Source organism: Rattus norvegicus, chromosome 17, assembly GCF_021556685.1.
Source record: "Rattus norvegicus strain SHRSP/BbbUtx chromosome 17, alternate assembly SHRSP_T2T, whole genome shotgun sequence".
NCBI lineage: Eukaryota > Metazoa > Chordata > Mammalia > Rodentia > Muridae > Rattus > Rattus norvegicus.
Window position 1 is genome coordinate 88,840,946 of NC_141550.1, and position 14,401 is coordinate 88,855,346.

The 14,401-nt window shown below is 48.5% G+C and overlaps 1 protein-coding gene across 2 annotated transcripts; it reads left to right on the top strand.

Moving 5' to 3' along the window:
• Positions 1-10,376: 10,376 nt before the first annotated feature.
• Ptf1a (pancreas associated transcription factor 1a) lies at positions 10,377-12,243 on the top strand. Of its 2 annotated transcripts, none has more exon segments than NM_053964.2 (2): positions 10,377-11,390; positions 11,722-12,239. In NM_053964.2, coding segments are annotated over 2 exon segments (981 nt in total). In that variant the 5' UTR covers positions 10,377-10,609; the 3' UTR covers positions 11,922-12,239.
• Positions 12,244-14,401: the final 2,158 nt, after the last annotated feature.

Below are 14,401 nucleotides of genomic sequence, written 5' to 3' on the forward strand. Positions count from 1 at the left end.
TAGGCGTGTAGAGCATCTCACACCACACCCACGAGTCTTTGTAGGTTTCTTGTTCCTTTGTTGAGTTTCATAGTGTGTTTGTATTAAGATATGGGGGGGGGGCAGATGCCAGCCTTCTGAGAAAAAAAAATCCCAAGGAGAAATTCCACATGAGAATACAGAAAGTCCTCCTTTTTCTTCTGAGACAATGTCTTACAGTGTAGCCCAGTCTAGCTTCACGTTCATGGTTCTCCTCTCTGAAGTCTCTCAAGGGTTGAGATTACTGGTGTGTGGCACAGAAACATCTTTTCTCTGTGAGGTAATTCTAAGGAAACAGACTTCAAAGTCTGACGAAGGATAAATAAAGCTGGGATTCAGGATGCGCAAGAGATCGCCTACCTTACAATGCCCCCCCCAAATACTTTCAGTCAAAGTCAGTAAATGTAAAAACGCTATACTACTTTAGAATTCCACTCCTTAGTTTACAGCACTACCTTGCATGCTAACACACGGCTGGGGCCAGGCCACTGGGCTGCTGTGGGCTGCTGCTGCCTTATGGGGCAGCTGTTCCTGTTGCTGCCTCTTGCTGAGATCAATGGCCCCGAAGTAATTGGCCTTTGAAGAGGGCAAAAAGGACAATTTTGAGCACCGGGCATTCTTTGAGGACATGGGTCTTGGTGGGTTATCCATGTGGTCATCACCGGGCCACTGTGCTCTTGCGGGAGTGAGGGGGTGGGGGGCTGGGTGGAGGGTATAACAGGCTCATTGCACTGTCCTGTGGCTTTGCTGGTACTTTCCCCTAAAGTGGGTGGAAGGAGGACCCAACCACTGGGTTTGACATTAACTTTCACTTTTCTATTACCATGGGAAGGTCCGCCCCTCCCCTCCTCCACCAGGCTTGTTTGTGTGTATATGAGTTGGGGCGAGTACTCAGGGCCCACACATGCTACTGAACCACACACCTAGGTCAACACACTCCCTGTAGGAAGCTTCTCGTGCCCTTCTTCTTGTACACACAGGGCCCCTATTTCTCACCAACATCCTTTATTTTACTGCACCCCAATTAATTGATCCTTTCCCTTAGCCTCTAGGAATTCATCTTAGAGAAAGAAACTCCATCCTCTCCCTGTTTCTTCCTGTTTAACACAGGGTCTTGACTAGAGGTGATTCTCAAAATGTGCTTCTTTAAAAATAACTTAGAAATTCTTAAAACTCTCTCTCTCTCTCTCTCTCTCTCTCTCTCTCTCTCTCTCTCTTTCTGTACACATATCTGCATACACATAAACATATGTGCCTGGGGAGCTAGAACAACCTTAGAGCCCTAGGAGACGCCCATCTTGGTTTTTTGAGACAGTATTTTTAATGGGACTTACGGACAGGAGCACCCAGAGATCTGCCTGCCTCTGCCTCCCAGCACTGGGATTACAGACCTGAACCACTGTGCTGTGCTTTTCCATAGATCCTAGGGATCAAACCTGGGTCCTCACTTGTGCCTCGGAAGGCACTTTACCTCCTGAGATGTTCCCCAACCCTCAAAAATGTATTCTTTGAAACATATGTTCAGGAAAAAAAACCATGTTCGGTATATGTGCACGTTTTATAGTTTCACAAAGATTCACGAAACAAGATCATGTTCGCTTTAAAAAGTGCAGTGATTTGTGTCACAAAGAATATGTTCCATAGTCGGAAAGAAGGGTCTATTAAGGTATAGAAAAATGATAGCATTTCTGTCCTTCTGGTATTTGTCTTCTTAAAATTTCCTTTTGTGCACATTTATAGTATGCCCAGTGAGGGGGGCTCAGCAGTTTAGAGGGCTGGATACTCTTCCAGAGGACTCAGGCTCAGTTTCCAGGAGCTACGCGGAAGCTGACAGATCTGTGATTCCAGTTCTCAGGGCTCCAAGGGCCTCTTATGATCTTTGTAGGCACCAGGCACACATGTGCCACACAGATACAGGCAAAACACCCATAGGCATAAAACAAAGCATACAAATGAATAAAGAAAACATTCCCAATGAACTAACAGTCATGTATACACTATTTAAACTCACAGATTCGTAAGACCACATATGTAAAAATGGCTACGGAAAGGTGTGACGGGCCCGGCTGATTTTCATCTCTTTTTTTCTCTCCTTTTTTTATTTTTTATTTTTATTTTTCGGTTGCATCCAATGTTTTAACCAGGAATATGGCAATACAACTTAGAGCTACGTCTGCCTGCTTCTCTTGCATCTAGATGTGGCCTTGTACTAGCTCTGACACATGGCTGCCACTGCTTTTAGACAGAATCTCACTCTGCGTGGATCACCTTTAAACCACCATAAGCTGATAATGTCACACTGCAGCCATTTGTAGGCCAAAGAGCACTTATGTTTTGATCAATCTAAACTTCAGATGCTTGCTATTTTATACAAAAATGACACAATGCTGGTAACACAAAAGTGGAGAGGCAACTAGCCTATCTTTTTAGATGTAATTCTGCTGTGTAGCGTAGGCTGGCTTCAGTCTCTTAGTCCTCCTGCCTCCGTGCTGAGGTGCTTAAGCACTGAGATCACAGGAGTGCACATCTATGTACAGTAGAAAACAATGAACTCGAACGGTGGTTCCCATGCATAGACATGGCCCAAGGTGAAACATATCAATGGCAAAGAGCATTCTAGTTCTTTGGATTCTGGTAGATTCACTTCTTACCTCTTTCTCTCTTCTTTTTCTATGTCATGAGAGTGGCTGGAAGGTGTGCTCTGTTCAGCATCCACAGTGACTCAGGGTCAGGATGGTCAATGTCCACATGTGTCCATCCACTAGGAATCTGGAGGTGGATGACCAACGACTGGAGGAACAATACCTCCTGTCTGACCACTTCCCATCTGGGACACAATCCAGCTATTGCCATGTTCATTGGCCACCTACCACAATTGACTAACAGCAACTTCTAGTACATGCTCAGCATGGAGTCTGTGCTTTCTAGCCATGAACCTAGTCTGTGAAGTAACAAAATAAAGTTACAGGTCGTCATATCCATAAGAGTAGAGTTATAGACGTGAAAGTCCCCAATTTATGACTGAGGATTCCTTAGAAAGTTCAAGTGTGGGACCAAAGAGATGAGAAGGTCGTCTGCTGCCAAGCCTGATGACCAGAGTTCGATCCCCGGAATCCACACAGCAGATGTGAGAACCTGGTTTTGAAAGTTGTCCTCTGACCTCCACTCACCGATGGCACGGCACACACACATGCCACCACACACTCTGACTCAAGCGAAAACCATTGTGGATATAGAACTGGAAAAGTCCTGAGGAACAGGAGGCATGACCTATGGAGCATGGAATAAAGTCAGATCATAGCCAGAATGCAATGGCAGGAAGCATGGTGTAAACTGAGCTTGCAGATGAAGTGACTGGTGCCTTTTGTAATGAACCCCCAATCACCACAGATGCCTGTTGATGACTGCTGTCACATGATGAAATAAGATACAAAACAGAAAGTACAGGAAGAAAATACACTAAAAGCTCGATGGGTGTCACTTGCAGCCTTTCATGGGTGACTTTCATGAGCATTAATAATTTGAATATTATCTTAAACATTCATTTATGCATGTACATGCATGTACACATTGTGGAGGTCAGAGGACAACTTATGGGAGACAATTCTTTCCTTCTACCATGTGGGTTCCAGGAATGAAACTCAGGTTGTCAAGTTTATTGATAAGCGCCTTTTCCCACTGAATTAACTCACAATTTAAATTATTAAATCCCTCTAAAGTTGACCAATATTAATTGATAAAGAAAATAACATTATTGCTTTCCAGTTTAACACTACAATGTGAAAGACCCAGTCACTGAAGGAACTCAAGGCTTTCCCTGAGTCCCTTTGATGGCACAAGCTAATATCCAGATCCTCTAGGCTTTAGACAATGAGATCATAACATCTCCATGCCCCCTTTGTCTTGAAGTACTAAGGGTTGAACCCAGGACTCTGTGAAGAGGCAAAAACTGTACCATAAGTCAGTGCCAATCCTGTTGCCCTCCTTAAATACAAGTCAGAATGTGTTAGTCACTAATGCTACTTTCACTTAGCAACGTATCTTAGAAATCATTTCAGGTCCCTGTATCTCATTCCCACCTTACATTTCATTACACGGATGTCTCATAACTCATTAGAAGTCTTGCCAACGAGGACAAAATAAGCAAACATATGGCTTTGAGGGGAGGCAGAAAAGGAAAACAAGCTCTTGTTCCTGTATCATTTCTTCTTTCTCTTTCAGAGGCTGGGTTAAGGGGCTGGGACAGAAATGTCTGCTATTAATGACTTGTCATGTTTGCACTACTAAAGTTCAAACGCCTTCCAGAATATCAAGCCTGAAGGACAGAGCTCAGAAGCTCTGCAGTTTGTCAAACAGACCTTGGCACGACAGAAAGCCCTTATTTGGATACTTATATCAGCATTTAGGTGTTTCCTCCACTCAAGATTAATGTTTAACAGTGAGAAATGCAAGTCAGGGGGAAAGGATCTGTTTCATGGCAGCCTGGCCTCTCCTGCCTCAGTCACAACTGAAAAAGGTCTAGCTTCACTTATGACTTTTGAGATAATGTTTGTATGTGCAATTGGACGATTTCATACTTGCTGTACAACGTATTTTAATTATTTCTACTCTCAGGCCATCATCCATTGCTAACACATCTTCCTGCCAATGAGAGAGAGAGAGAGAGAGAGAGAGAGAGAGAGAGAGAGAGAGAGAGAGAGAGAGAGTGTGATACTCAGCCTGATTAGTGTTGTTCATATGGGCATGGGTGTGGGCACAGGCAACCTACCGAGAGCCACATTCTAAGGACAAATGACTCTTCCTCTCCCAGATAAGCATCCTCAGGTAGAAAGTATCTCATGGGAGACCCTTCCCACCCGTCCTCCACACCGTGTGCTGAGACTTCCCCACTCTGTTGGAAATGTGTTCGTTTAGACTCCTGGACCCAAAATGTCATCTGCACCACTTGGGTCCAATTAGTTAGCCGTCGAGAGTCTTTCTATTTGGAAATGATATTCTGAACTTCTAAACAGCAGCGGGTGGAGCGGGGTGGTATAGAGACAGCTCAGTGGGTGATACACTAATACAGTTGTGAAAACATAAGAGTCAGAGTTCAGATGTCCAGCACTCATGTCCATGCAAGGAGGGCATGGAAGGCCTTCCTGTCATCGCACAGGAAGCAGTGATGAAATCCCCAGAGCAAGGCGGCCTGCTAGACTGGCCCAATTGGTGAGCTCAGTTCAAGTGAGAGAATGTGTGTGTGTGTGTGTGTGTGTGTGTGTGTGTGTGTGTGTGTATGCGCCTCAATATATAAGACAGAAAGCGATTAAGGGAGTCACCTGGTGGTGATCTGTGGCCTCCACTAGCATGTGCACATACATGTATTCACATTACACAGCCAGTGTGTGCCACCACACATGAGAAGACATGCAGTGCACATGCGTGTGTGTATCACACGTACATGCACATGCATGAAAGAACAGTATCGAGCAACATTAGGAGCAGGGGAGTTCATCTGTGTGAAGTGCAAAAGGACAGAGCGATGTAGGGAACACTTCTGTGATGTGGAACTGGGCCAGGCCGGTTGTTGAGCTCTGACCCCTGTCACTGGGTTCATAGCCCTTGGACTCCCATCCAAGTACTAACCAGGCCCGACCCTGCTTAGCTTCCGACCCTGCTTAGCTTTCGAGATCAGATGAGATCAGGCGTGTTCAGGGTGGTATGGCCGTAGACAGCCCTTGGATAGAAGACCTGCTCCCCTGCGGCTAACTGCAGAATAGCTTGAAGAATTATGAAGATGAGTGAATATTTAAATCCTCTCAGGTCTTTAAGTCAAACAAGGAGCTCACAGCTTTCGGAGAGAAGAGTCAGGGGTTCTCAGAAACCAAGGCACCTTATCATGGCTTCTGGAGGTGTAAGTGGCTCAGGAGATGGCCTCTGGAGTGATCAGCAGATTAAGGTAGAAGGAGGGCCTTGCTGTGAGAAGTTAAGGATGAAGCTGGGGGAAATGCATCTATCCACAGCAGGAGGCCCTGGCTCGCCCCCATCACCAACAGAAGTAGCTGGACATCACTGAGGGCTGTCCTGAGAGGACGTGCTACCTTAACAGGGGAGTGTTCTGGCTGGAAATTCCCCTAATCTGTAGAGTGTGACACAATGGCCAGTGAATTTTGCTGTTTCCCAACTTGGTTTTACTTTAAGCGGGGGCTGTGGGAGGCGCTATTGAGGGATCTTTTCCTCAGATGCCATTACAGGGTAAGCTGTGGTCCACACAGTGGACACAGGATCGAGCTCAGGAAGGTACTGATCATTTGAGCTGCTTTAAAAGAAGCCTGAATGGACAGCATTTTATATCGGTACAAACGCTGCCCCTGAAGCAGTGAAGCAAGGAGTGACTGGTGTTTGCCCACACCAGTCCCTGGGCTGGCTCTGATGTCAACCTGTATTACACTAGGAAAGTCATAGAACCTCACTGGATCTTAGTAGCCTTTTGCCATTAACTCTGGCTCTATTTCAAATTTTACTTAAGGGGTAGAAAGATTTTTAAAAAGAGGACTGGTATAACATTTGAAATGTAAATAAGAAATACACAATTTAATAAAAATGGAGAAAAAAAAAGAGGACTGGTGAGCCCTACTGGATACAGAGTAGGGTCACCACATGCCTCCTTTTACCCTGACATGAGGTGGGCAAGAGGACATTTTAAACTAGAGTTCCGTGGGACGCATTCTAGATGCTAGAGGTGGAGTCCTAATCACAGGCATTTGCTTAAAGGCACTAGGGATGCTGTGACTGGAGAGGCTGGATCTGTGTTTCTGTCTGGTTTAGGTTCCAGAAGGGCACCTGTTGGCATCCTGGACAGCAGCAAGAATGTTCAATGAGAAAGTAGGAAGCCCAGAGCTCCATTCCTCACTAACATCTCTTACCAAATTCATGCTGGGAGTCAGTGCTCCAAGACACCGAGAAATGACTGAAAATGTCTGACAGGAAACAAATGAAGAATTCACACCCAAGACTCAGGGAGGGAAAGAGTACTGAAAGGGCCGAGGGAGAGACCTGGGCTCAAGTTCGGTGGCCTTTGTCAATGATTGTGGGACTAAAAACCTAGGATATGAGCTGAGGCCTGTGAACAGCTCCAGAAGGTTAGGAGACCCTGTGAGAAGACATTAAGGAATCCTGTGGCATAACCAGGACTCGTCAGTATCTGCTGTTCTCCAGAGGGCACAGAATGCCACTTTCTAGTGCGAGGGGGGTCCCTTGCAGGGTTGGGGACACTTGCTATTAAGACAGAGTAGAAGAAAGCAAATTTGAGTCCAAAGGAGAATTTCTTGTTGTGTTCTTTGACAGTAGGTGTGTGCACATTTGCCCAATGCCCAGAGGATTCTGGATTCTGGAAAAAATGATTGGAACGAGAACAGGATGTCCCACCTGTCAGCACAAGGCTCAGTTTCAGCTCTCCTAAGTAGCTTGTACCTTTGAATGGCAAAGGGCAGACATCCACGCTGTTGTTACCTCTAGTGACCCAGAGAAAATTCTCTTTATTCCCAAAAAGTCTGTCTGTCTGTCTGTCTGTCTGTCTTTCTTTCTTTCTTTCTTTGTGAAAGAACGATCATGTTTTACTTAAAGATGGTGTGTGTGTGTGTGTGTGTGTGTGTGTGTGTGTGTGTACAAGTCTTGTCTCAGCTTCAGCTTCCTAACAAGACCACTGTCAGCCAGTCAGCCAGCAACTCCTTCAGAGGAAAAAAAAAATGAATACATAGAAGGAAGAACAGGAGAGAGAGAGAGAGAGAGAGAGAGAGAGAGAGAGAGAGAGAGAACATGAGTGTGAGTGTATTCTCTTCCTTTTTAATTTTTTAATGAATCCCCTTTCCTGATTTCCCCTCCAGAAACCCACTGTCCCATCCCCCTCCCCTGTTTCTATGAGGGTGCTCCCTCACCCACCCACTCCCTCCCTCCCACCTCCCTGCCCTGACAATCCTCTACACTGGGGTGTTGAGCCTTGACAGGGCCAAGTGGCTTTCCTCCCATTGATGCCTGACAAGACCATCCTCTGCTACATATGTGGATGGTGCCATATGTCCAACCCTGTGTTCTCTTGGAATGGTGGTTTACTCCCTGGGAGCTGGGTGTGTGTGTGTGTGTGTGTGTGTGTGTGTGTGTGTGTGTCTGATTGTTGATATTGTTGTTCTTATGAGGTTGCAAACCCTCTCAGCTCCTTCAGTCCTTTCTCTAACTCCTCCGTTGAATACCCTGTTCCCAGTTCAATGGTTGGCTGTGAGCATCTACCTCTGTATTTTTTAGACTCTGGCAGAGCCTCTGAGGAGACAGCTATTCTCTTCTAACCCTACTCTCAAGCTTACTCAGCTGGTCTCTAAGACAGGAAAGCCTCTGGCAATGGAGTTTATCAGCTTACTTGACTGCCAAAGGTGCATTTCTGGAACTTTCCACAAATTCACCAAACAGTAACTAGAATGGTTTTCCATAAGTAAGATCATTGAATACAAAGATACTTGTGGGCTCACTCTCAAATCTCTCAGCACCCCAAGTATAATTAATTTCTTAAGTATCACCTGATCCCACCAGAGGGGACCTTCTGACTTCTCCAAGAAGACTTTTGTGTAGGGTCAAATCCAATATTCTCTGTGCTGGGCGGGCATCAGTATTTTGATAAGATTTTGAAATCTGGTTATATATTCTTCTCATGGGTCCTCAGGTTGACCCATTTCGGTTTGTTTATTAAGTGACGACGATAAGGAGAGCGTTTATTCTGCACTCATCCTTGTTTTAGACAGGGTCAGCTCTGAACTCCCCACCCTCGCTCAGCCTCTGCAGTGCTGGGCTGTAGAGGTACCAGCATGCCGGGGCATTGGGTGCTTTTCAGAGAAAGCTGGGTGCATGGTAGCTGCTGGCACCTAACAAACAGTTTTCCTCCGATCACAGAGTTAAGAATATTCCGAGGCAGCCCCCTCCCTCCATCACAGGGAACTGACCACCTCTGTATCCCTTTACAGATAATCACCTCAGCGAGGAGACACCTAACCCTAACCGGTGCAAGTACCTACTGAGGAATGGTGGTCTTGGGGCTAAAATGTCTGGAGGTGTCAACAAGTCAAGGTCTATCCATTTCTGATCTAATACTATACATTGTTTAGCCCTAATGCCTAGACCTTGGAATTTTGTTTAAATACAGTGAAATGCCAGACACGAAGCGTGTTTAAGGCACTTTCTTGAGACTCATGGAAGTGAAGGGAGACCTTCCAACGCAAGACGCCTCTGTCTGAAAGGAGAAATGTCAGGCCTCAAAAAATAACGAGGCCAGCCCTCTGTCGAAGGATGCTGGACTGGAACTGGTGGCGGTTACTCCAGCAGAGTGGAATTGCGCGACCTTGAACAAGTGTTTCTTTGTTACATTTTGGTCTGGGAGAAAGTGTGTCTTGGGGCCGGTTTTATGGTGTTTGAAAATAGGAAGTAAGGTCGAAAGGGCAGAGGAGGGGGGAGAAATCACTCAAAGATGGTCCGGTGGCCAGTCAGAAAGGTGAAACCCGGGCTTTGAAAATCGTTTACACTGCCCTTTAACTACAATGGCACCTCCCAACCCCCACTCCTGACTGCTCAGTGGTGGATAATTCAATTGGCTCCTTTTGTAGCGGGTTTATTGCTCAGAACCCCTAGGGTCTGGGTTTGCTTGTGGAAGAAACACACCCCACAGTGCTGCTCTGGAGCCTCTCCCTCCTGTCTGGTCTCCCTTTTGCGGGGTTGAAGAGGGCACGGAGAGGCAGACCAAGCCCGGGTGACGCCCTTGGACATGCATCTACTCCCTGCGCTGCGTCTGGAACTCTTAGGGAGCGGGACTAGGTCACTACCAACTCTGCACATCCTTTGCAAACTTGCAAGATTCCTTGAGTCTGATGATGGCCTGGAAACCCCAATCCTAATCCAAGCTAGAGCACCGATTGTGCGCCCCGATAATGAAGAAGAGATGTATCTCCAAGCAACCCCTTGGATTGCTCGGGCTGCGGGCTGGAGGCTGTTTGGCTGGGACTCCACTCCCTCACGCCTAGGACCTCTGGTGATGTTCTAGCTCAGGGAGGGAAACTCAGAGCTGCTCTACGCAGCGCAGCGCTGCGGAAGGACCCGAGGCGGGCGTGGTGGGCTGTAGGGTAGGTAGGCCTGGGAGCTGAACGCTGGGCATGTTCCGGAGCCAGAGGAGTTGCACCTCCTTCTGCCGCACTGGCTGGGAACTGAGGACAGTGTCTGTGCCGCTGCCTTTCCTGCGGGTCCCCTCCCCGTCCGCGCCCCGCGCTCTGATTGGCTGGCGCGCGGGGTCCCTGGCACGCGCCTGTGGATGTAGTTATAAGAATCCTCGCGTGCCGGCCCTCAACTCCAGCAAGCGGGTCCCAGCCCTCCCCAGTGCATCCCCAGAGCCAGTCAGAGCCAGAGGCCGCCGCGCACTCCAGGGAGGCCCCGGGGCGGGGACCCGTGGCGCCTCGCCATCTCCAACGCCAACCCCACGAGGGAGGGGCTGCGGGACCTACCCGAACTGCCACAGATCACGCACAAAGCGTCACCCGGAGCAGCCCATCAGTCCCTTGAGGCCTCAGTGGCGGACGACATGGACGCCGTGCTCCTGGAGCATTTTCCCGGGGCCCTGGACACCTTCCCGTCCTCTTACTTCGATGAGGAAGATTTCTTCACCGATCAGTCCTCTCGGGACCCACTGGAGGACGGCGACGAGCTGCTGGGGGATGAGCAGGCGGAGGTAGAGTTCCTCAGTCACCAGCTGCACGAATACTGCTACCGCGACGGGGCGTGCCTGCTGCTGCAACCTGCGCCCTCGGCGGCCCCGCACGCGCTCGCCCCGCCGCCTTTGGGGGACCCTGGCGAGCCCGAGGACAGCGGCAGCTATTGCTGCGATGCAGGGGCGCCTCTTGGTGCCTTCCCCTACTCGCCCGGCTCACCGCCCTCCTGTCTCGCCTACCCTTGCACCGCGGTACTGTCCCCCGGTACGCGGCTCCGTGGTTTGAACGGGGCAGCGGCAGCGGCGGCGGCGGCCGCAAGGCGGCGGCGACGCGTGCGCTCCGAGGCAGAGCTGCAGCAGCTGCGACAAGCGGCCAACGTGCGAGAGCGGCGCCGCATGCAGTCTATCAACGACGCCTTCGAGGGGCTGCGTTCGCACATCCCCACGCTGCCCTACGAAAAGCGCCTCTCCAAGGTAGACACGCTGCGCTTAGCCATAGGCTACATTAACTTCCTCAGCGAGCTGGTGCAAGCCGACTTGCCACTGCGCGGGAGTGGCACAGGTGGTTGCGGGGGCCCAGGTGGCAGCCGGCACCTCGGAGGGGACAGCCCAGGTAACCAGGCCCAGAAGGTCATCATCTGCCATCGAGGCACCCGTAAGTGCGTCTGTATCTCAGCGACTCAGCTCAGGGAATGGGAACAGAAATAGAATCTTGGGCAGTCTGGCCCAGGGACTAACTGATGAGGATGGACCATAGGTAGGACCATAGGAGCCAGGAGTGTGATTTTTCTGTTTTCTGATATCTGACCAAGGACAAACGTCCTCGCCAGGCACATACCTTCTTGGGTTCCAGGGACCAGACATTGAGAGTTTGTGGGGTGGAATAAAGGGGTGTTTCAATTGTCTCAGAGGGGGCCCTAAAGCACCATGGATAAGTTCTGGGAATATGTCTAGATAGTCACAATGTTTTTTCTTTTCCTTTCCAGGTTCGCCCTCCCCCAGCGACCCGGACTACGGTCTCCCTCCTCTTGCAGGGCACTCCCTTTCCTGGGCTGATGAAAAACAGCTCAAAGAACAAAATATTATTCGTACAGCTAAAGTGTGGACCCCAGAGGACCCCAGAAAACTCAACAGTAAATCTTTTGACAACATAGAGAACGAACCACCTTTTGAGTTTGTGTCCTGAGAAAGCTCTCACAGGCCGGCTGTGTCTTTGTGCATATTGTACGTGTAAATACCTATAATGTAAATGTAATTTAAAGACCACATTTTTCTAATGGCAATCAACTGTTTGTTATTTATCTATTTATTATGCTGTTGAGTTAATGGAAATAGATTGTCTTTTTAAAAATATATAATTTATATAATTTATCGTGATATTCTATAATATGATTTCCCCAGAACCTTTGGCAGAACTCTGAACTGGAAGATCTCTGTCCGTGCTTATTTAATGTCGGAATTGGTTTACTTCTGAGTGTTGCTAATAAATGCTATTCACACGGGTTTCTATAAGCTGTTTGTTTAGTGGATCATAAGAGTAACTGTATCTTTCAAAAAAATTCGCTTGCTTAAAAGTGGCAAAGGCAGAGACTCAAATCTAAACCATCTAAGAGTAAACTGCATTTCATTTGGATTTGGTCTGAAGGGGAGCAGGTGTGGGTGTGAGGATACACCCCAGCTTTCTGACAGCCTCTAGTCTGTCTTCCTGGCTCTAGAGATAGTAACGACCTGCCTGTATTTGTACCCTAATCAAACACTCCAGGGGACAACGAGGCCATGGGTTATTTGTTATTCCCATTTTCCAGAGAGGGAAAGCTGAGGCTTAGGGACAATGTTGGACATGCCCCCAACTGACTGCCACAGTGCCTAATCTTAGTGTGTGAAAGTGACAGCTCCGTGCTGGAGGGAAGAGAGCTTAGATTCCCGTCTAGGCAAGGGAAGGGGCTTTTCTGTTAGCACTGGCTTGGGAGAAAGAACTGCTTTAGAGCCGAGCTAGGAAGTATCCCTTCTGCGCTTAAGCAGCCCGTTTTTGAAAGAAGACTCTCGCTTGAAAAGGGCTAGGTTCGTTGACCTTGCTGAAATCAGGAGACCACGCAGAACCTTCAGGAGTTTTGGGTTAAAAAAAAGGGGGGGGGAGCTCTACGTTTAGTTATTTCTAAAACTGGCTTTCCTCAATAGCCTTCCTCTGTCCAAAACAGAAGGGAGGTCAGCCTGAGGCAGAGGGAGCAGGGTCGCCCTCTAGCGAACTGAAAGAGAAGTTCTAGAGAAGTCTGGACCCTCAGCCAGAAAGCCTAAGAGGCTGGGATTGTGTACCCCCCCACCCCCGCCAACCCACCCCTGACCCCCACCCGGTTACTCCAAGGCCCTTTGGACGCCCTCCCGCGCCAGCCAGTGGTGTCTGGGCTCACGGTGGCAAGTGGAGGGGAGGCGCGTTGGGGGTGGGGCAGGAGACGCTCACTTTGATGTGGAACCTAGGACTCTGAGCAGAGTCAAGGTGAACTGCTTCTCGGAGTAGTCCAAGCCCCGGGAGTCAAGGTACGGTTGCCCATATTCCCACTGCCCCTCCCAACCCAGCCCCCTCCCCACCCCAGCCTGGCCGGAGGACAACGTACAGACAGCATGCTAATCGCTTTAACCTAGTTTCAGACCCACCGAGGGGTTCCCCCGCGCGCGCCGCGGGTGCCATGGACTTCATCCAAGAGTAATTAAAGCGAGGCTAGGAGCTGGACCAACCCCGCAGAGCGGCCTGGCCAGACACGCTGAGATTCTGGGTCGCGACGCTCCCAGGAGGCCTTGAGCCCTGGATCCTTTCACCTCTCCAGCTTTCTCCTCTTCTTCTGCCTTCTCTCCCCCTAAAAGTTGGTTTTACACTGGGGATGTTTGAGGAGAAGAAAAAAATAATTCGATTTTGTCTTGTATTATGGCCTCATTAAACACGAAAGTTGCTTTTGAACAAATGCTACCGTCAGGGCATGTAATCTCATTACACTCATTAGAAAGTCAAATGTTAGACTTCAACTTCCTTATAAGTTATGGAAGTGTATCGGGTTTCCCCCCTCCTGTTAAACCTGCCTTTCCATTGGATGGGGCAGTGTGGCATTTCGCAGTTCAAACACTACAATCATTGTGGTGTGGCACCTTTTATTTCGAGTGCCACTTTTTTTGTGTGATTCAATGCATCAACACATCCTTTAGTGTTGTGCAGATGAAGCGGAAGAGCCCAGCTAAGCGCTCAAAGCACCAAGGTCTCTATCTTGTCACTCTTGTGCCCTGACTTGGCAAGTCCCTTTAAGCACAATCTTCAAAGAGACTGACAGTTTCTTTTTATTTACTCATAATCTATTCATTCCAGTGTAGCAATTCTTTTTCTTAAAAAAAAAATACAGCAGTAAAAGCAGAACAAACGTATCATTTCAGAGCCCCATGTTGGAGCCTCCTCTGGCATCAGCGAGGCCTGAACTGTGCTGGACACAGGGGAGCCAGGCTTGAGAGTCTCTGGCCTGCGGCATCTCTGGCAAGACCTCGAGGGGACAACTTGAGTGATGGGCGCACAACAGTCCTAAGTCAATACGCCCCGCCTCCATCACCACCCCAAATTAGAAAAAAAAATCTTATGAAAATAATTGAGCTAGCCAGATTGACGGGGACTATGGAGAAGCTTGGCCA